A 23,264-nucleotide genomic window follows, 5' to 3' on the forward strand; every position below is an offset into this window, starting at 1 on the left:
TATTTTTTAGCTTAAGTATAATCAATCAACCTACAACTTTATCATGTTCGACTTAAAATGGCATTGCTTACGGTCAAGCTACAAATAATTGAAAGAAGGGGGAGGACTATACCATAGGGCAAGGACATAATTATGGGAATATAAACATGATAATATTTCAGTCGAAAACGTCAGCTTACCATGTTGTGTGCATTGGGTAAAGTTCTAGTTCTCAATATTTCATAATATTTATACGACAGAGTTTGTGTGTTCGATCAATGAACAGATTAATATATTAATAGGAATGGATGGTAAGCACCATATATAATCATGTCGATGGCTGGGTGTTTTCGTTTATCTTACTCAGGATATGTTTCGAGGTGTTTAAAGAGACGCAAGCTGAGTTTTTATGTGAGCCTTTAGACTTACAAAGCCTCAGTTAATGTCGGTGCGAGCTCGCAATGGCATTAAAACTCACCTCCAGGCATTGTTAGCACGGTTGCTGTTGGTATAATAGGGGTTCTCTAGACATCTTAATCAGGTGCACTAACGAAGCTGTTCGGATCGTGAAATGATTTTTCAAATGGGAGGGGATTTTTATACCAGCCAAGGGGAAGCAAAAACTGTCAGTATTTCAGCGGGCAAAACTTGTACTTAAGCTAAGCGGATTAGGGGAGAAGGGAAATGTATCGGTAGTTCTGCTGCATTATTAATTTAGAACAGTGGGATTTAAATATTTTTTTATGGAGCATTTCGTTGGAAGGGAAGATGAAGCTAAAATATGAGAAGAGGTGGTGGGCGAGATATGTTGATATAGAGATGGGGAAATAGCGGACACCGATGTTTTGGGTTGTTGGTTCAGCATGGGGGCATGTCGTGATATGTTGCAGCGGGGGGGGGGGGGTACTTATATGAACAGCTTCCCATTGATAGTAAATATAAAAACCTAAAACTGTATCAACATAGCTCTTTAACATTTTTTTTCGCATGTTTTGAAAGAATTCGTAAAACTGACTCGTTTGCAGTACCTGGTTGATACTATACGTATATATAAATCACGCCATCAAATCGTTTACATGTATGCATGCTTTAAAAAAAAAACGATTTGAGTTCTACCAACAGCAAATTACGTGGCTCAGTATTAGAATACGATATATCTTTTGATGTGCAGCAAAACATTTTACCCCCGACCCCAGACTATACAACCCAGTATATACTCAGCTTATAGTCTTGGTGTTTCGCAGTACCACCTAACTCTCAACACGCCAGCACTTACCAAGCACTCGTGTAATGTCAAGGTTTCCAAAAGATATCACCAAAGGTTAATCTTTGCCCCTGGTCTGACTAATTTTCTGATAATCTCAATCTGATAATCATGATCTAAAAAATCTATTTGTATCTGACACTGACATTCCATGTTGACTCTTTATCTACGTATTCTTGTGTTATCAGTGTCAAATTTTCTCATCGTCAATAACAGATACATTAAAATGAAATATCAACATCGACTGTCCCACATTGCTGTGTACCCTTTCTGTGTACGCCGCCGCCATATTGGGTTTCATACATATTGTCTTTCGTTGCACAAAAAAAAGAACAAGTGGTGTCACCTTTGGTTACTTTGATAAAATGTCAACACGTCTGTAGTATTTTTAACTGCCAACAACAAGTCGTACTACTCGAGGTGAATTTTCGTTGGGTTGGTTGTTTATTTCTTTGGTTTCTGGGGAAAACTCATATCTCAAATTTCCATCGAAGTGATTATATTGGTTATCTATAATAACTAGTGCCTTAACACGGTATGGTTCCTTTAGCTTGTTAGAGTTAACTTTACCAAACAGATAAATTGTAAATTATTTTCAAGTTTTTATCATGGCATTCTGTGGATTTCTACTTCACACAGCGACAGTGTAATAATTGACTTTTTTTTCTGCTAAACAAAATAAAATTCTTGAAATTTTGAATCCTCAACATTGGTACAACACTTTTGATAGTACTGCAACACGGAAGAAGTAATGAGCGAAGGATATCAGCAGAGGTACTGAATCCACAGGTGGTTCTATCACTATAGCGCCACCAACGGCAATGTCTAACACATGTTCGGACGTATGATCAAGTGCATTGCAGTCAATCAGTGAATATTTTTCAATGAGTGAAGAAGGGCTTCGCCGTTCCTTAGCAATGTTGCTATGTGATTGCTGGGAAACAAATACACTAACTGAAATAAGACAAAGGTACTATTTTGGAGATTTTGGGGAATAGATAGTTCTTGCAAGTAGGATAGGTTTTTTTTTTAAATCAAGTAACCAACTATATAAATTCACTAAAAATGGGACTTATAAAATTACATTGTAGCTGTACTGTAAATTAGTGGTTAATTCTATTGAGCGAAAGTTTGGTTTTGAATCTATCACCATATCAAACTGTGCTAGTCATAACTGTAGTATCATTTTTCGGATCAGACAACCACAATATATTCACTGAAAAGTGTTTAAAATACCAATAATCCAACATTGTACTTGTGAATCAGTGGTTTATCTTATCCATGATTAGTATTGCAATAACAGGATTAAATCTTGCTCGCCGTTGAGGGCGCTGATTCTTGGGTGCGGACCCATTTCACTTATCATGTATACAGCTACACAAAAAATACGTTCACCTATAGGTGAACTACACACTCTGTTCAGAGCTTTAAATTTCATCTACATATCGTAAATATGTTTTAAACTTCCATCTCCAAATAACTTACTGTCAGATTACGAGACAGGTATATTACGTTTATTTTAAATTAAATGAATTTATGGGGAAAAGAAGTTTTTTTAAAAAAAAATACGGTCGAACGCGCAGCGTGAAAGTTTCCCATCGTTTATATCATTCTATTATCAAACAACGATAAGTACAGGTAAACAATCTACATTTTTTTTTTATAATTAGTTATTTTTGATTGAGTTCTGGAGAATCATTACATAATTTCTCGTCATAAATTCCTACGTGCCGAGAAACATCGAATACGTTTATTGTTCTCCAATGGTACCCTGTTGTATCAAGGGTAATATCTTATCTGATATGAATATGGATAAGATGAACACTGAAAATTCATTATTATTTATCTGAAGGCAATGTGCACTTATAACTCATGAATATTCAGTGTTCATCTAATAGATATTCATTTCTGCTTAAGACCCATAATGCAACAGTATACCACTGAAAGAACAATAGCGTTAAAAAAAGAGTTTCAATTTGGTGCCTCTTGGCAACAGGGACCGTATTACGTGTACTTCATCGCTATCCCAGTGATCGTGATGAAGTACACGTAATACGGTCCCTGTCAGGAACTACATGCTAGACTAACTTCAGAACGTCTTTGGGAAAGAAGTTATTAAACCATAGACCCTACACATAGGGTGATTTGTCGGTACACAAACCATGAACAACGCTACAACAATTGTAAGCCCCTCCCTTTTTCCACGCATACTTGAGGATCGATCCCCAAAATTGTTTATAAAATACACCGTGCCGTGCCACGCTACATGTTATCCAATCTGATTAAAACTTGAATCTTTATGTGGCGAATACGGCTCGATTTCTTTATTTACCTCTCTGTTTCATTGTTTATTGTCTTTTGTTTTCACCTTTGTCCGGGAGTTATCGCCAAATTCTTACAAACGAATGAAACGGGGGTAAATAAAGAAATCGAGTTGTATATGCATATTCACCACATCAGATTTTAATCAGATTGCCTGCTATTACATTTTGAGAAGACTCGTAGCTGTACACTATAGCTACAGGCTGTATATGTGACTGAACATGGTAACACTTCACGTCCATCACATCAATGATCGTTCGGAAGGACGCCCTCAAGAAGTTAACCTGTGATGTGAAAGGTGCATCATGGGAATGGGAAATTGGTCACGTGTGTCGGCCTCTTTTCCACGTTAGACTTTGGTGAGTGAAGGACCACGTTTGTCCACTGTAGGAGAAGTAGTTTTTGGGAGTTATTTTAACAACTGAGACCAATAAATACTTATCTCAGTAAAGAAATGATAATCGTAGATTCATTTGGTCTGATTTTAAAGGTTTTTACGCCTCCAGAAAACGGGTTTATTGAACTGGAAGAGTCTCACTCGAAGCGTAAAACATGGCGTTACTCGCCACATGGTGGCATGCATGTGTCCGAAGGGTTTCACAATCCATAGAAATGGTAACACATGGGGTCGTGAACTTAAAGTTAAACATGAAAAGGGTAACAACCGCAATGTTACTGCTTTTCAACTAGGGCAAGTGTATCGCTGTACGAGGCATGTTGTGAGCTTGTACAGTGTTCAACCTGTTCTGTATTGAGATAATGAAAACAATTTATTTATTCCTCGACACTAGGTTTGATACGATTCGTATGTATAAATAATTATCTCCAAGGAGGGCTTTTGGGGATAACGACAAGGTGGGAGTTTCAAACCAAGTTAACTATATTATCCAAGCTAATACTGTATATTGGATGTCATTTTCATTCTTTCAGATTATTCTTTAAACCCGTAACCGGAAATCCTTGAACCACTACAAAGATGGTCAGGGAAGACAAAGTAACATGGAAAGCCAACTATTTCCAGAAAATAGTGGTATGTATCTCTAAATTTGCCTTGCAGTTATAGTAGCCATCAGAATATTGAAATGTTTTTTTTTTCACTTCTAGAGTACTTGCCTTAGAAAATCAAACTTTAAAAACCCAACTCGCAAATTCAAATACAAATCACCAGTTATAAGTAGTATACAAAAGTGTAGCCATTCCAATTAGATGTACAATAGATTGTGAACATTTTCACATCTGTGGAAAATTGGAAGATTATAATTATAGACAAAAATTATATGTCAACAGTCATACTAATTACAGTATGCAATGTCAAGAATACATTTTAAGTCTTCCGCTCTGCCCTCACCAGTTTCAATCTTAACTCTTACACACTTCTATCTACGTCCTTCCATTTTTACAACTTTGTTTCTCTATCCTCTCATTTTGTTAGTAGTTCTGTATCTGTGCCTGGAGCTCTTCGGCGAACAGGCTCTATTATAAATTTGCTTTGTCATAATTATTTGATGGATGATATATCAAATAATCAGTAATGACGATCTGTGTATTATAGAATTCTATGTATGACAGAGACTATCTCTGTTTCTTGTCATTCCCAAAGTTTTCCCAACTCTAGTACACAAACAGACTTTTATACATTTGTGTCAAAGTGACAGGAGACTCGGAACCATTTTAAAAAAATGGTGCTGTCTAATTCATACAGCCCTGTATCAAATGAATCGGAATACATTTTAACTGATTTGAAACTAGTAATTATGCAAGAACTTGGGATTTAGTTGCACGTTACATGGGACAGCCAGAGTTGCTGCAATCCTGAATGGCAGCATGCTTCTACCAAGGTTTTCATGCTCAGTTATAGAGATATTCTTATTAAAGGCCAACTCGACAAAGAATTAAAATTTAGATGTGAAAAACGTGTTTGGTAGAGTTACAGAAAAAGTTACTCGGGAACCAGCGAGTAATCCTTTGTAATCCTATGGATCTACTGATATGATAACACTAATGCAAGCCCCTGGGATTGAAACCTAGACCTTTTACATTCATTGTTGATTGATTTAACTAAATGTTTATATATCTTGTGATTTCCAGCAATTACTGAATGAGTACCCAAAGTGTTTCATTGTCGGAGCTGACAATGTAGGATCCAAACAAATGCAGCAGATCCGTATTTCTCTGCGTGGTGAAGCAGGTGAGCATATCTTGAATAGATGGCAGTTGTTTAACCTCTGGGAATGCTCTATGGGGGGGGGGGGGGGGGGGACGACCAGGTGATACTAATAAATGGTCTCATGTCAAAGGTCAACTATATTGTACCAACAAAACATGGACAATAATCCTACTGGTGATTACGCTAACTATGAGTTTGTACCAACCTTCTGAACGTTCAACCGATAAATTTTTCTCTTTAAAAGATTTCACTCATTCGTATCATAAAAACTTTGAATATGTAAAACATAAAACATAGAAATATACATGTTCTAATTAGTTTTCTGTTGTGACAGATGTCTCATAGACCGTACAGAGAATGTGTGATTTCAGTTTTGCAAGTGTGAACCCCAAGTGACAAAGCAAACATGTGACCCCCTCATGACCTAGCAAACATGTGACCATCACATGACCTCTGTAGTGATGATAGCTTTGAGTTCCAAATGAGTTAATTACATAACATATCAGAGCCAGCAATGGCTGAACCCACTGATACTGGTGATAGACTCTGATTGTTCAACTGCTGTCTGAACGGAACTGAAATACCTAACATGTACATCATATCTGTATAAATGACCAGTACTTATACCAAGGATTGGGAACCCCAGCAACAGCAGGGCTCGAAATTAACGGTATCCCCGTGTCATTTGGCTACCAAATGTTGACACGGGGCTACTACTTTTCGTATTTGGTAGCCCACTTGGGCTACCGACGTAAACAGTAAGCTGACATGTCAGGCCTTCGTCGTGTCGATAATATAACCAACACAATACGTTCCCACTGAACATCGAACGTCAACGTCTTACCAATGTGTACGTACGTGGTCTTAAAAATTATATAAAATGTAACAAAATTGTCAACAATACAACCATGGCAACACAGTCCATGACCTACCACACGCATGCACGGCCGCGTGTGTGTTGTACGGACGAACATACCAGCTGATTACTAGCACGCGTTCACTGTGACAACGTAACTTGCATGAAATGTAACAATAAGTTTTTAATAAAAGTTGCTACATTCAGTCTTCATGTTTGATAAAATTGCACCTATTTATCACAGCCGTACAGGCCCGCCGCTAATATCAAAACCGACGTTTCGTCTGGCACAATGAGTCTCTTAAATTACTTTCGAAAAAAATCAACAACAACCTCATCACCGGATGAGCAGTCGCCCGAAAAGACTGCTGATGGGCTACCAAACGAAAGTCCACAGTTGAAGTTTTAGTGAGAATGAAATGGTGACGTGATGGTTTGAATTTATCTGAGTGAAGTTTTCAGCATGGACCGTCTGCCGATGTGGTCTTAGACTCTGTTTTATTATCTCTTCGCCCATGAATGGAAGCTGGGCCTTTGCCGTAATGGCCGTCGTGATGTATTGATACAAAACCTGTCTAACCCGTCTGTTAATAAGTAACCAATCACGTGGATAGATAATGATAACAGCACATAGTTTCTAAACTACCCAAGACGTAGTCTCCACATCAGGAAATGGCCATGGGGCTTATGAAACTGTTTATACGTTTTCCATACGTTGAATCATATTCAAATTTTACAGGTCTCACTGCACCAAGAGATTTAGCTAATAGTTACTAGTAAGAACTGGGCCTAGATGTCTTATTCTTCATTGCAATAATAACCGTACGTTGTTTGCTAACAGTAAGCCTCACATGTCCCCTCTTTATGACACGTCCCCAGACACATACATGCAAAAAATTGCTTATGGCACACATAACGCGTTAACGTGACTCAATCAATCATCGAATTCAATACATCATATAGTTACATATATATACAAACACCGTTAATTTAGGAATGCATGCATATGGGCTACCAATCACTGCTCTCGGGCTACCAAATTTAAATGATGGTAGCCCACCTGGGCTACCAAGAAAAAAAACGAATTTCGAGCCCTGAACAGAAGGGTGAAAATCTGGTAAAACTGGCATACTTTCTCATACCTTTGGAGCCCATTAAAATGACTAGAGAAATGTACTTTAGTAGGCCTAAAAAAATAATTGTTTGGTTCCGTTTACTCAACCTCACCTAGTTTTCACTGCTGAACCTAAACTTTTTTTTTATATGTTTGAGAAAAATATTTTTAAACATCTCGCAAGAAATAGTGGATGCAGAAACTGACAAATTTAAAAATGGTTGTAATGACTACATCTGATGGGAAGAAGTCAATAACACAGAGACCATGTGGAAAACATAAACTACCTGATCTTAACACTCACACATAAAAAAAAAATATTTTTTAAAAATTAACAAATCTACCTTCCCAACCTATTCTAAAATTGGGTGTATTCTGAACCACACAATTTTTTTTCAGGCCTTATGTACCACCATTGTTTTTTTAAAAAATGATGATTGCTCGTATCAAAGTCACTAGTTTGATCAGTGAGTGCACTTTTCTAGATAGCCATCTCAGGCTGCCACTCTAACACTGTCATACGATATTTCTGTTTTTCAGTCGTTCTCATGGGTAAGAACACCATGATGAGGAAGGCTATCCGTGGTCATCTGGAAACCAACCCCGATCTGGAGAAGTGAGTATTGTATTGCATGTTTTGGATAGATGGGGGAATGCCTTCAATTTTGGTGCACTGTAGGCATTATACACAGAAGGTAATACTCTGCGTATGAGGTGACCTGCCCTGCTGAATATACAATTTGAGAGATGCAGTTGTAACAAAGGAAGAAGTGGAGTGATGATTTCTTGGTTCTTTTCCAAGTTTATTACAAGCTGTGTGCCACTCGTGATAGCAAAATGAAATTCATAGAAAACTTTGAAATAAATTTGTGAATATTTGCACGTTAAAAAAACTTGATTTGTCCACAAAACTGAAATTGTAAAACCTAAAAAATTAAATTTAGTGTCTGCCATTAGTTTTCTCATATGATAGACGTCTGTGTGTAGTCAAAATTGTTATGATTGGTATGGGATTTCACTTCTGTTCATGTGACCACCACATGACCCAGCAAACATGTGACCATCACATGACCTCTGTAGTGATGATAGCTTTGAGTTCCAAATGAGTTGGTTACATAAAGTATCAGAGCCAGCAATGGCTGAACCCACTGATACTGGTGATAGACTCTGAATGTTCAACTGCTGTCTGAACGGAACTAATGTCTCTGTGATAGCCAACGTATGATACACCATGTTTATATAAACAGCAGTGTTTTTGCAAAAGATGGGGAGATTTACTTGAGGATTAAGAACACTGGGAACTATTGGGACAGCCATAAGCACAGATGATGCCTCAATATGCCAATATTTTCGTGGCCATTTGGGAACAGTGCTTCCTTGGCTAAAGTTTGACATTTACAGTATTAGGTTTTGGAAGAATTTGACTGAATATTAACCGATACATTTGAAATGTGTTGGTTAATATTTCAGCTTTGAAATGTCGTTTCTAAAATGTAGCTAGTGGTTGGAACTAGTTTTGAGTTTGCAGTTGAAGAATTTGTGTAGTCATGAACACTGAGAAGTATTTTCTGTGCGAGTGATAATCACACCAGTAGAAAGTTGTCAGCTGAACTGTTTTGTTTTGTTTTGTTTTAGGTTGCTGCCTCACATCAAGGGCAATGTTGGTTTTGTCTTCACCAAGTGTGATTTGGTCCACATCAGAGACAAGATCTTGGAGAACAGAGTGGCTGCTCCTGCTAGAGCTGGTGCCATTGCCCCAGTTGATGTCAGACTACCAGCACAAAACACTGGTCTCGGACCAGAAAAGACATCTTTCTTCCAGGCTTTGTCTATCCCAACCAAGATCTCCAGGGGTACCATTGAAATCTTGGTACGTAGTCAACATACTGTGTTTCATAAGGGATCTTTTCGTGACCCAATAATTTGGTAGTGCCTCACTTTTCTGAAGTGTTGGGTTTCTTTGAGTGAGAATAGACATTCAGAAAGACACAAATGAAAAATCGTTTTTTGAAACTGTGCACAGAACTTGGTGCACAGGAGAGATTTGTAAAGCTATAGCAATTTATTTGTATTTTTCATTGCTTTTAGTACCTTCTTGTATGCCCAAACAAGCATGTGACCCCCTCATGACCTAGCAAACATGTGACCATCACATGACCTCTGTAGTGATGATAGCTTTGAGTTCCAAATGAGTTAATTACATAAAGTATCAGAGCCAGCAATGGCTGAACCCACTGATACTGGTGATAGACTTTGAATGTTCAACTGCTGTCTGAACAGAAGTAAAATACCGCTGTGATCCCCGACATAATCTTGTATGTATGAAATTATTGAACATAAAACCATTTGATGAAATTATTATCATGTGAAGAGTTTGGACAACTCGTACATCTACAGTATAGATTAGTTCAACTTCCAGAAATAACTGGGACATTACCTTGAACACAAATGTGACTAAAGAAATGTGTTTTCTTTTCTCTCTCAGAATGATGTCCATATCATCAAAGTAGATGAAAGAGTGGGCGCTTCAGAAGCAACTCTTCTGAACATGTTGAAGATCTCTCCATTTGCTTACGGTCTCAAGGTTTTCAATGGTATGTCAAGTTTATACTTATGGTCTGTTTATCAATTGTATGTCTAGGTACTGTCATACTATTGGTAGAAATATACAGTCTCTCTTGTCTAGCTCTGCCCACATCGCACAATATTTTATATCTATGTACAATCAGTACTTTCAGAAAAAAGGTTCTGAGTGCAATACATTAGGTACACACACTCAGTGCAGTGTCTTACCTCAATCTGATTAGAATCCGATGTAGTGTACACGGTGCGATTTCTCTTTGGCTGTTACATTTACTGTCGTCTGTTAGTTTGTGATCACCTGTTGCATACATCTGACACAATACTATAGGGTATCCTGAGCCACGCAAGAGAGCTGAGGGAATCGACTCAACGAATGAGAATGTGTAACGCACCAAAACATACGAGTACAGTACTGCAGAGTGCTCTGTTCAAAAAGAGCACGAGCACAAAGCACAGACAACGATGTTATCGTTATTATTTGGTTGTTCTCTTTCTTTCAATTTCAAACGGTGAGTGTTATATTGTAAGACGGATTCTGATTGGCTACTCGTAAGTGCGAGATTGGGTTTGGGAAAACCTATGGTATTGTGTCAGATGTATGTAAAGAGCATTCACAAAAGAAGGAACGACCGTAAACGTAACAGCCAAAAAGAAATCGCGCCGTGTACACTACTTGGATTTTAATCAGATTTGTGTTTTATCTAATCCAATTTGTTCAACAGATACACAACAGTTTCTTTCTTATAATGTACCATATTTTGCATTACCCCCATAGACCAGTATGCCTGCTAAACCAATATGACATGCCAATGACAACATTTTTCTTGTAATGCACAAAAATTTAGTGTTTCCCTATCCCTGATAATTCATAAGAAAAAGTAGTGTTTCCTAACTTTGGCGTACAACATAAAATGTATGTTTTGTCACACCGACTTGGGAGTGTGTGTAACACATTTGTGTACAAATACATCTTTTATGACTACTAGTATATTGACTCTGTGTAGATGTACGTTTTTACAGTAAACTAAATTGATTTTGTTCCAGTGTATGACTCTGGCAGTGTGTTTGAACCAGCAGTCTTGGATATCACTGACGATGATATTGCCCAAAGATTCTGTGAGGTAAGATAGGAGTTGTTAAATTCACAAATAGTACGCCATAGCATTACAACAGAGATGATGTAATGTTTTTCATGAAATTAGTTTAAAGTCTGCCAGGAGAAATGTACCGTCCTGTCTTTGTAGATGGTGTCTACTGGTACCTTTGATATCTTTATATATATATATATGATGTTATATATCTGTTGGCGTGTCTTTTATTGGAAAATTGTTGAGATGTGTTTTTCCTTGTTTGTTTTCATACCTTGATCCTTGGAGTAGGGACCCCCCCCCCCCCCATACTTGCCACCCTTCACAAAAGCACTGATAGAGAACTCTGTAACACAGTATACTGAATAGGCCAGAGATTTGTATGCCCTGGCATTAACTCCTTCATTTCAAATCTACAGGGTTTTGTGAAAACATTTCTGACATTTTCAAACCATAGAATTGTTACGAGTTTCTGACTTGTCCATTTTCATCAGTGCAGATATCAGAATGTGGTTTTTGGTTAAAGAAGGAAGTCAATTGACTAGGAATGTAGATTCAAAGTTGTGTTCCTTGACAAAAGCATTTATTTACCGTTCTTAGTTTAGTTATACCACGGTAGTGTCGGATTGCTTTACTTGCCTACAATCAGTGCACCTCTGACCAATTTGTCGATAACGTATTAGTTCTGTCTTTATTCAACAGGGTATTGCCAACATTGCCAGCGTCTGTTTGGAGATCGGTTACCCAACTGTTGCTAGTGCACCTCACTCTCTCGTCAATGGCTTCAAGAATCTGTTGGCCATTGCTGCAGAAACAGATATTGAATTCAAGGAAGCTGAACAGGTAAATATCACCATAGCAACCAGTGAATGGTTTTCAGAAATCGTAAGATACCATGTGCATGGTAGAACTGATGAGCCAACCAGATAGTGTTAGTAATATTCAAATTAATTCAGGACTATAGTCCAATCAGATACCATGTTCAAATCAGGATTAGTGTAGACAATAAAGAGAAGAATTTGTTGTCTAGATAATTGTAGTACAGACTTCAAGTGAATCGTGCAATGAGAGGATACTTATATGTCCATTATCAATTCATTTCAGATGAAGGCATACCTGGCAGATCCATCTGCCTTTGTGGTTGCCGCGGCTCCAGTTGAGGAAAGCAAGGGTGACGAAAAAGAAGAGAAGAAAGAGGAATCAGAGGAAGAATCAGATGAGGATATGGGTTTTGGTCTCTTTGACTAAAACTCTAGTCAGCTATCATTATTACTCGGCAACCAGACTATGAAATCCAACAACCTGATTTTCATGTTTGTTGTGTCACATAACACTTTGCCATGATGTCTTTCAATCAAATTGTACATTTGGTATTTCAGTCTGAAATTTTGGTATTTCAGTCTCTGAACTCTTGACCATTACAAGTCAACAGCTCAGGTACCTCAAACATCTATTTGGGTGTTAAATATGCATTGGCAGCACCCATATGGGCTGGCGCCCTCAACGTACAGAATTATTTAACTTTTGTTTTACTACAAAGTTCATTGATAGACAAGTTACTTATGTTCATTTACTTGACGTCTACTGATGGGTTATTTAGTTGATATTCCATCAAAAGTAGATAGGTTAACTTGTCATGTCATGATAATTAGAGGAAATGTCATCAAACAAGTAATGAAGACTTCATTGTTGTGTGTTTATGTTGTCACACGACATGGATAGGTCTGCCAGCGGAGTATGATGATTTACTGTCATGCCTCAACACAATGAATAACTGACAAAAATAAAATGTAAATGCACTAACTTTGTGTCTTTTCAATGTGTATATATGTCTGTGTGTATGTGTATATCAGTGTCCACCAAGCCAGTATCACTTACCAGTCTGATTAAAGGGTGACAAACAGTGTGCCCTCTAAGCCAATTTGACGCGCCACTGATGCACACAATTTCTAGTGACGCTCCAAAATTTGGTGTTCCCCAATCTCTAATACTATGTGGTGGGCGACTCGCACAAAACCTGTTTTTTCTCATTTTAACTTACAACAAAATTTGGCTATCATTAGAGGGCACAATGTGTGACCTGATTTTATACGTATTTGGGCTTAGTTTTTGCTGTATATTTACAAGGTACTTGAAGCATTGTACTTACTGAAGTATACTTGACCACCACTTGTAATTGACTGAACTCAAACCAAGTACCTGCAAGTCGGAAACAATTCAATGACCTAAGTCTAAGTTATCATGCATGTCAAAAAATGTTCTAGAAATTCCTACCATGCAGTCAACTAATCTAACAGTGCCAGAAGACAATCTTAATGTTATAGAAGGTGTGTATTAACATTATACTGGAGTGTAGTTTTATTTACTTAAGTGTGCTCATTTGAGTAAAAAGCGTATAAACTCGATATGTGCCACTCTCAGGTACACTATAATGGGGCGCCCTCACACGTCTGAATCTGATATGGGATTAGGTGTGAATATGACTTGATTCCTTTACCTCTGATTTCCTTTCTACAATCATTTATTTTCGATTTTGATATTCCTGGAATGACAGCTTCTTAGAGTTTACTGTACTTCGATTTTGTTGACCTTTGACCTTCCGAGTGCAGCTCAGATCTTGTTAAAGCATTGTTGGAGTGGTAAACCGAGACCAGAAAAGTTTGTTGGAAAACAAGACGGAAGCTACATTTGTTGACACTTTGCCGTGGAAACAAAATGAGAATGAATTTGAGCATCGTTATTTTAAATACGAACGAATTTCTGAAAGTGCTAGGTATATAAGTATACTGCACTGAAACAGTGAAAGTTAAAAATAAGGAGAGATGTGTTAGTAGTCATTTCGGTACTTTTCACCTGCGTCGCAATTGATGTCATACATGACCGACTTTTTAATGAAAGTTATTGCGATCTCAGACCACTCGACTAAAAGATACGATATTTGTTGTGATGCGCGTTTCAAGTAAGAAATGTCGCTGAAAGTCCGATCTCTGCTGCTATCTGCACTGACAAAGCCATCGTTGATGGCGCTCTTTACCCAGCTTCTAACCGTATAAAATCATCGATGTGGCGATTGAAGACATCTTCTATAATCAGAGTAATTTTTATCATAAATGCAGTAATGTATTCATCACACTTGTAAGTACATTTCCAATAGTATCATTATGCTGGTAATATATTGTGACATATTTTAACCCATCGTCGTAAACGACAGCCTCTTTTACGGCACCATCCAAGACGTAAAGCATTCGTTATTTTGCAGTGTCGCAGAAGAAATAACAGCTTGGGTTTGCTAGAATGATTTTAACCGTAGCTTGTCAAGACCATTGCATTTGAAGTTTGATGTATAGCCGCTAGCGTACATGAAGTAGAATAAAAGTGTTCGTGGAGTGTGTAGTGACTAAAATCGATACCGTTTATAGTTCATGCAATAAATTTATGTCTAAACGTCCCAAATTGGTTATAAGTCTACAAATTAGTATACGTAAACAAAAAAATTACAATTTCTGTTTGGACGGCGAGAGAGATTGGGGAAAAAAACACCCTCCACCACTAACCACCCGCACCTCATCCCTTCCACCACCTCTATTCTGAACATCTTATGATTTCAAGTGAATGAGTGAACTCCAGCAGAGTGGAATTCAAATATGTCATGATATGCAAGAATACTGAAAACGTCCAAACTCTCTTCAGTTTATTGAAGGTTGGGGGGGGGGGTTTACGGCGAAAATAAAGCTGGGAAGAAAATCTTTGAGATTACCCACGAATACCCCACCCTCATAGAAATTAATCCAGAACTCGGTTTAATTATAATAATATAATCCTATTGGTGACGTCACAAAAAGTTCGATTTAAATACGGCTATAAGAAGTCTTTGTGCTTCTACTGTCAATTTGCATATTAATGAATTTAAACACATACACTATGGCGGCAAAATATCTATCAAATAGTATATGGTTTGTGGATACACGTAATCTTCACAGAATTATACAAAGTAGCTCAGTTCCTAAATACTGATGACGATATTGATGCCAAATTTATGTTATTTCCCCGATTCTGACGACATCAGATTTCAGCTCGGGGAATGATCAAGGTGTCTATCCCGAAGATATAAAACACATCTTTATCCGATTCGCAAATATTCCGTATTACCACCTAATTCCGAAGATACATTACTTACACCAACAGACAACAAATCTGAAAATGAAGGCGATAATCAGTTTTATATCAGCGGATGGCTTGACATTTATGAATTTATATATTTTAGCCTCGTTCTCATGAATGGTAGTAATATTTTTAGTATCGGAAATATCAAAATGTATTTGTTTTATTGGCAAACCATTTAAAAGCTAGACAGTGGAAGACAGTTTTGTCTGTAAACGGTAGTAAATAGTTAAATATCTCTTCCATTCTTCGATTTTAAAAGCTGTCGGGTTTTTTAACGTGCAGTTTACATATTGCCCCGAGGGCAACTAATTTGCAATTATACTTATTTTTTCACCGTGCGTTCTATTTAGATTTCTTCGTATCGATAGTCAATAAACGGGTTGTTCTATTTGTCTTGCTTTCTGTTTAGAGTTTCTACAACAGCCTTACTCGAGATTCCACGTGTTGTTGTGTTTTACACTGCATTGAAAGCCTATGTATTTCTTTTTAAATACAAAATAGTAATGATTTTTTCACAGCATATTTTTAGCTGCTTTGTCATTGATATGTGAAATTGGAAGAATATGAGTTTGGTTTTTTTTTTTCAAATACTTGCCGTGAGAAATCCATGCACAGGGTATATACGTAGATACTGTTTTCTGAACTATGTCAATTGATGTGACACTTTCAAACGGATACACCTTGTAATATGGTCCCACACCATTTTTCAAGTCATTTCACAAATATAGTACTTTTTTGTAATTAACATTATCGACCTAATTACAGTATATTACGCTATCAAATTATTAATTAATTGATTATATACTGTTTGTCCATAAATGATTCCCTTGGACCAATCTTTACCCTAACAGCCAGTAATTAATTATTGCCTGTATCAGTTACTTCCGTTTCCGGTGTGGTCAATTTCTTTTTCAATCATCTTCGGGGAGCACAATACTTACTTGTTGCCATAGCAACTTGAAGGTAATCATTGGCTGTATTAACGAATAAATCTACTTGTTATGTATAGAAATGGGATGCGTGCATGTTTCAACTGTCTTATCGATTGACGGTGGTTGAGTCATATCAAACCGTCAAATCACAGTTCTGCCCACCAGCACTATACCTCTGCAAGTTGCACACCGTACTATTCAGTCAGATCAGTGTTCACGTACTTCGTCTACGGTCGAATTTTGTCACTTTTTCCCCGTCAGTGTAAAGCTCTGTGAAGTTAAGAGTTTGTACTTCGCGACAGTGGTTATATCAAGTCAGGTGAGTTGTTGTTACTATATGTATAAGCAATCCGTTACATTTTGTAACCATATGATATATGTCCCTTTTCAAGACGTTTTCTATCTCATGATCAAATACTAGTAGGTATTCCCAAATCACATTATGTCTTGCGGTCTAAAGACACTTATAAGAAGCTCAACATTTGACAAGTGACAAAAACCGGTGATCTCAGTAAGCTTATTTCCATGACCATTATTTGCTTATCACATCACTAGACATCAATCAGTGTTTTTACAATGTAACCAAACTTCATTTTCCAAGTTTCAAATGTATATAGATCAAAAAAAGTATATATCGAAGGCGTGAAAACGTTGCTTTGTCAGATGCGACCACTAGAAGTACACGAAGTCTACAGGAATGCCTGTTTATATATCTTTTTCTTTGAAATATCAGTCAAAGAAAATCACGGTTTAGCACTTGCCAATCATCCATGGTCGATCTTTGCTTTTGTTCACGCCATTCATGCTAACGGCAGGAACCAGTCGATATTTCTACAGAGTTAAACATATCGGATTTCTAGTTATTGCTGGAGGGTACATTAACATAGTAAGCTGTTGGCGTACATCTTAAGAAGTCACTTTCATTCATGATTTATCACATGGCTCTGAATATTACACAAATGTATATATGAAATCAAGATAGTTAATGCATTCTTGTTGAGTAGAATATGAGGCTAACGTTTCACACTTATTTATTCCATCTTGATTACTATCTCAATAGAGGCTATTGTAGTAGGTTTAGAAATCCAATAAATAGAAGGCTGACGGAGATCATTTAGTTTCCATATAAATATGATTTTGCTGCTAATGACATATAAAGTCTACCTCAAATAGAAATATTTTAAGTTCTTCTGATTCTCCAAATCTCTAATTTTTCATTCTTGACACATATATGTTTTCGAGCTAGAAGAATTTTTTTTTCCTTTTTCGAAACCGTGTTCTTCCGCTGTAGTCATCACGACTGCTGAAATTGCCCACAACAGAACGTTCGCTCTCTCTCTCTCTCTCTCTCTCTCTCTCTCTCTCTCTCTCTCTCTCTCTCTCTCTCTCTCTCTCTCTCTCTCTCTCTCTCTCTCTCTCTCTCTCTCTCTCTCTCTCTCTCTCTCTCTCTCTCTCTCTCTCTCTCTCTCTCTCTCTCTCTCTCTCTCTCTCTCTCTCTCTCTCAATTGTCGGATTAATCATAACACATCCTATCATGAGATCAGTCGTGACGTTATATTGTTGAAAACAAGTAAATCGATATATATTTAAGACTCTTATGAGAAGATATTTGCATCCAATTAACATTTCATTATAGGGTATCAAATAAAATGCCAATGTTCTCATTGTTAAAGAAAACAGAGATGAGAGCTGGTTTTACATCAATTTTGCTATACTTCTCATCAAAAGGAACATAAAAAGTTATTCATAAATAATCCTACATTGTACGACCTCTGTGAAACACAGCTGTGGAAACTGATGAATCTGGCTCATACGGTTAAGACTTGTTGTACACTGGGAACAGGTAGTCACTTGTACGTTTTAAAGACCAAATAGACTTAGATTTTGCAATTTTAGTTGAACTTCTGCTGACAACAACCGTTGTGTGTGTGTGAGGGGGGGGGGGATTATTAGATACCTAATTGGGTTGAATAGAAGTCCTACGTTTCTATGCTACTCTGAAGGGTACGATCATAAGGATGAATTGAACTGTCACATTATAATCTACTAGTATATCTCTTACATGTAAATCTTGTTCTTAGTACTATCTGTAGTAATATATTGTCGTCAATTGTCGTGTACAAAGTGTCCAGACCCTCCGATGACAATCTACGCATAGAAATGTCCCCGATCCACTTTTACATTTACATTACATTGCCGTAATCTTTCACCAGATGATTTCCATACAAATTCTCACTAACTACACAAAATCCTTACAAAATCCCTTGAACCATCACAGTCCACTTTTTCGTCACATATTGCGTACGTTTGTGTAAAATTCAGATTCAGATTGCGCTATTGTACACGATGCCGTAGTCAGCTGGTCTCCCCACTACATGAAAGATCTGACCTTGCTGACGATTTTGTTCGCATCACTTGATTATCAATGTCATTACTATCTCAGGAGGTTACAAACAACCACCGAACCAATACAACATGAATGATGCGACACTAGGAAAAAACCGTATAATATATGCAAAAAATTTTGATAACGTATACAAATACATGTACGTTAATTAGCCTGACCTGATTGGCCAGTGAATATAAACAATCCACCAATCAGCATCAGACACCTGCAATTGAGGACGTCGCCTTGGTAACAGCTTTGAGCTCCGTGGTATAAAACGCTGCAAACCAGATCAATAATTATTCACCTATTCTGACTAACAATATTTAACAATTCATGGGAATATGTTTGAGGTAGAAATTGTTGGTTAATCATTGTTTTCATTCTGTAGTTTTAAATTGTAATAAAAATTAAAAAATGTGTTTACTCACAATTTAAAGGCATTGCATTGCATTGAACAGCAATATTACAATTTTGAGTGGCAACTCTGTGAATTGGAGGTTGATGGTTTTCACAGTATTTTACGAAATTGACTTAGAAATCATACATACATACATACATACATACATACATACATACATACATTACATACATTACATACATACATACATACATACATACATACATACATACATACATACATACATACATACATACATACATACATACATACATACATACATAGCCTTGAAATTAGCCGAGACAAACATCAAGTAAAAATTACCAAATCTACATTATTTGATTACCTTGTAAATACAGTCACTAAATACTTAAACCATGTTAAATTGTATGAAATAATACACTCCTTTTAATCCATTATTTACATATTGTACTTTGACGTTGAATGCATTTCTCTATTTAAATATTTCCTTTTCATCAATAACCAGTTCTAGTATTTGAATAAAATATTTGACGATTATACAGTTGTTTTCGGCGAGAACAGTAGTCGCTAATCGATACAATAGCTATTCAACATTTTCGGCCATCAAAGCCAGGTTTTCGATCGTTCCATTCATATTAGAGAACTATGAATTCATATGTGTGTACTCCTATTTCTGTTCTTAAAGCTGCACCAGCAAACAACCAAACATTCATTAAAATACCAATAATCAGATATTATATACGTTACTTCGATTTGATCAAGAAGTATTATAGCAAAAGTTTGAAAAATCGTGATCATATTGAGCGCTAAGTTTTTGGGGTGCGGACCCAAAAATCAATTTGGTTGGATATTATTTATTGTACCATAGACCCTCCACTTGGAGGGTCTATGGTTGGACCGTATCATGTATATTGCTAAACAAATGTCAAATACCCACGTGTGATTCAAGACTGTAGGGTGTACAATATTACAAGTAAGTCATTATATAAAACAGTTTCAAAAAAACATCCCAGCTAGTCCAGCTTTTAAGAGTAGTAGTACCACCATCTATGATCATCTCAGTGTAGACTACAACCAACACCAGATCTAGAGAGACGTCTTGCAATTGAATTTCAAAGTTACTTGTTATCGATAATTTGTCTGCACAATATTCCATAATTAGGTATTGTTTTCAAAATGGTCCAAATGACGCAGAAAATGTTATTTGGAAAGATCAAGTGCTTGATACGTCGAGATTGATCATTGCAGGGATCTCTCACAAGCTCGGTTTCTCTCTGATATTGGAGTCTCTGACCGTTAAAACGTTTGCAAAGTTTAACCATCGCAGTACACCCACGCATGTACTCTAATTGAGTATTAATACAGGTATAGAAGTACTCACTGTCTAATAGCGTTGAAATTATCGAAGATGGATTTTTTTAGGATGGTTGTCTATTTGATTAAAATGAAATGAAGCAGACTCTGGAGAGGAATCATAAAGTGATCTATTCCTCCATAGTATTAATTATTTAGATTAGTAGAGACTCAGTTATGCTTAATTTCAGATTAATATAGAAATTCGACAAACGAGCACGGCCCATTTACGATATTGTAAACTGTGGTACAGTCGTGGGAAAAGGGGGCTCTTGGGTTCTAATGTTAAATGTGCGTGGGTTCGTGGAAATTCCATGTAGTCAATACAAGACGCTGGAACATAATTTTGTGTGCTTTGAAAAATTCCAATTCAATAGAAATGTACTACATAGATCCTTCCTCGGCACCTTTATATACTAAATATATGTGACTGTGTTTACTGTTATCTGTTAATTGACCCCTAAGTCCCTGTCCGTTTATTTCACTCGGAGTTTGCTTGTCGTTGAAGATAGCAAGGAAATTAAATACTGGGACACTCTCTATGGCGTCATTAAAAATATTCTGTTCAGTTATTTAATGCCCTCAAATTGATTTCCTCGAGGGAGACAGATTCAAAGGGAAACACAGAAGTTCAATAAAACGCTTAAGAGCAAATTGAAAGGGGAAACGGAAACTAGGATGTAAAGACGTTATCAGGTGAAACTCACCAGGTGTTCGCTAATGACAACGTGATAGAAGCTTATAAAGGCGATCAACCAACGGAACAGCTTTCTACTTGCATTTCATATAGTTTCATTACTCTCTCATATGATTCTATAACTTCCGCAAGTTTCAGTATTCGTGCTGTACTTGATCAACAAAATGAACAATCTCTGTATATCCGTATATTCAATAAAGAGGGTTCAAGTGTATCATCTGCAAAAAACAGCTTGATATACGTATGTATATATGTATGTATGTATGTATGTATGTATGTATGTATGTATGTATGTATGTATGTATGTATGCATGCATGCAAGGCAATCTCTCATACTTCGCTGAGCCCTTTTTTATTTCGTAGACTCTCTAAATCTAAAGTTATGACGTCAGATACACTCTGTTGACGATATCCATATCTAGCTTGTAGATAATAGAATATTAATGTATGTATGTATGTATGTATGTATGTATGTATTTTGTTGAATTGTGTTGTTGATCTTGTTGTCGTCGTCGTCGTCGTCGTCGTCGTCGTCGTTGTTGTTGTTGTTGTTGTTGTTGTTTTCATAATATAATATTTATCAAATCAACCCCGTTAATGTATACAACAGAGACTTTCATACGTATAGTTGAGCAGATTTTCCAATTTTCCAAATCCCTCTTTCAAGAAATCATACTTCTGTCGCAGATGTTTAAAATAAGACCTTTTTTGAAAACCATGATCGACATGTAATGATTAAGTCCAATCTGCTCTGTAAACATTGTGATGTAAGACAATATTATACATATACTATGTGTGAATCATCCACTGAATGATCAAAGGAACACCGACTTTATATCTACATGATAATATTCAATTGGATTGAACTTTAATTCACCTGGAGGTGCACAGAAGTATACAATCGACTTATGATAAAGAACACAGACAGATTGAGATTGAAGTTTTTTTTATAGGACAGATTATTTACCAAACAGGCCTTTCGTACTTCAAAATCCTCGATGGGCGATATTTCTACATTGTCATCGTAGTTGTAAATGGTTAGTGTAGACTATTGGCTTCCAACAGGTTTTGCACTTGTGAAAATTGAAGTTGCGTTTAAGCTTATGTTTATGAGGTGTGCAAGCAGAGAAAGAGAGAGAGAGAGAGAGAGAGAGAGAGAGAGAGAGAGAGAGAGAGAGAGAGAGAGAGAGAGAGAGAGAGAGAGAGAGAGAGAGAGAGAGCGATAACTATGTGTGTCTGTGTCTATATGAATTTGTGTGTGTGTGTGTGTTTATGTGCATGCGTATGCTTGTTCGTTACCTCAGAAGTTTAGGACATTTTAGTCAACTGAATATTAGAACTCACCGCTATGTGAACAATATGATAAAAATCAAGGTGGGGACAATTCTGAAAATAGAACACAACCACATAGCTAATGTTTCCTAATTTCTTACATCATTGCCACTATTGTTCACTATTCAAAGCAAACTTTTATATGAAGAAATGTCGAAATGAATAGTTTTATAGTATGAAAATATGTATTTATGAATTTCCCGGGGTATAATAAGTCTAAACAGTATATCGTTCCATAAACATATTCAAAATATTGTCTTAAGTTCTGTTATACATGAATATCATAATTTTTACAATAACTGCCTACTGATACATATTACAAAGAATTTCAACAAAAAATGTCTTGATGTAAATATCAATGAATATATTCTTGAACAACGTCAGAAAATCTTGCGCCGTTGAACTTGGCGTGATATGGCGTTGTCACACGAGTGTCACGTGACAGCACATTCGTTATATATGCTTAGTTACACGAGGGATAACAATTCTTAAAGTCAAGGATAATAGATAGCAACAAGAATAACAACTTTTTAATTTCTGATGCACAATGTAGAAAAAAACATCAAAATATTAATTCCCTGTTTCAGTTGTTATCGAAGACAAACATTTAGTTATTGATACATAGACCCGGTAATCGCAAGTTGA

General features: G+C 36.7%; 1 protein-coding gene across 1 annotated transcript; it reads left to right on the forward strand.

Moving 5' to 3' along the window:
• The first annotated feature begins 3,896 nt into the window (after nucleotides 1–3,896).
• On the forward strand, nucleotides 3,897–13,169 carry LOC144445138 (large ribosomal subunit protein uL10-like). The gene is made up of 9 exons (XM_078134701.1): nucleotides 3,897–3,924; nucleotides 4,496–4,595; nucleotides 5,654–5,753; nucleotides 8,243–8,318; nucleotides 9,338–9,572; nucleotides 10,188–10,296; nucleotides 11,330–11,406; nucleotides 12,076–12,216; nucleotides 12,478–13,169. The coding sequence occupies exons 2-9, from the start codon at nucleotides 4,542–4,544 to the stop codon at nucleotides 12,619–12,621; spliced, it is 936 nt and encodes a 311-aa protein (XP_077990827.1). The 5' UTR covers nucleotides 3,897–3,924; nucleotides 4,496–4,541; the 3' UTR covers nucleotides 12,622–13,169.
• Nucleotides 13,170–23,264: the final 10,095 nt, after the last annotated feature.

This window comes from Glandiceps talaboti, chromosome 13 (assembly GCF_964340395.1).
Source record: "Glandiceps talaboti chromosome 13, keGlaTala1.1, whole genome shotgun sequence".
Classification (NCBI taxonomy): domain Eukaryota; kingdom Metazoa; phylum Hemichordata; class Enteropneusta; family Spengelidae; genus Glandiceps; species Glandiceps talaboti.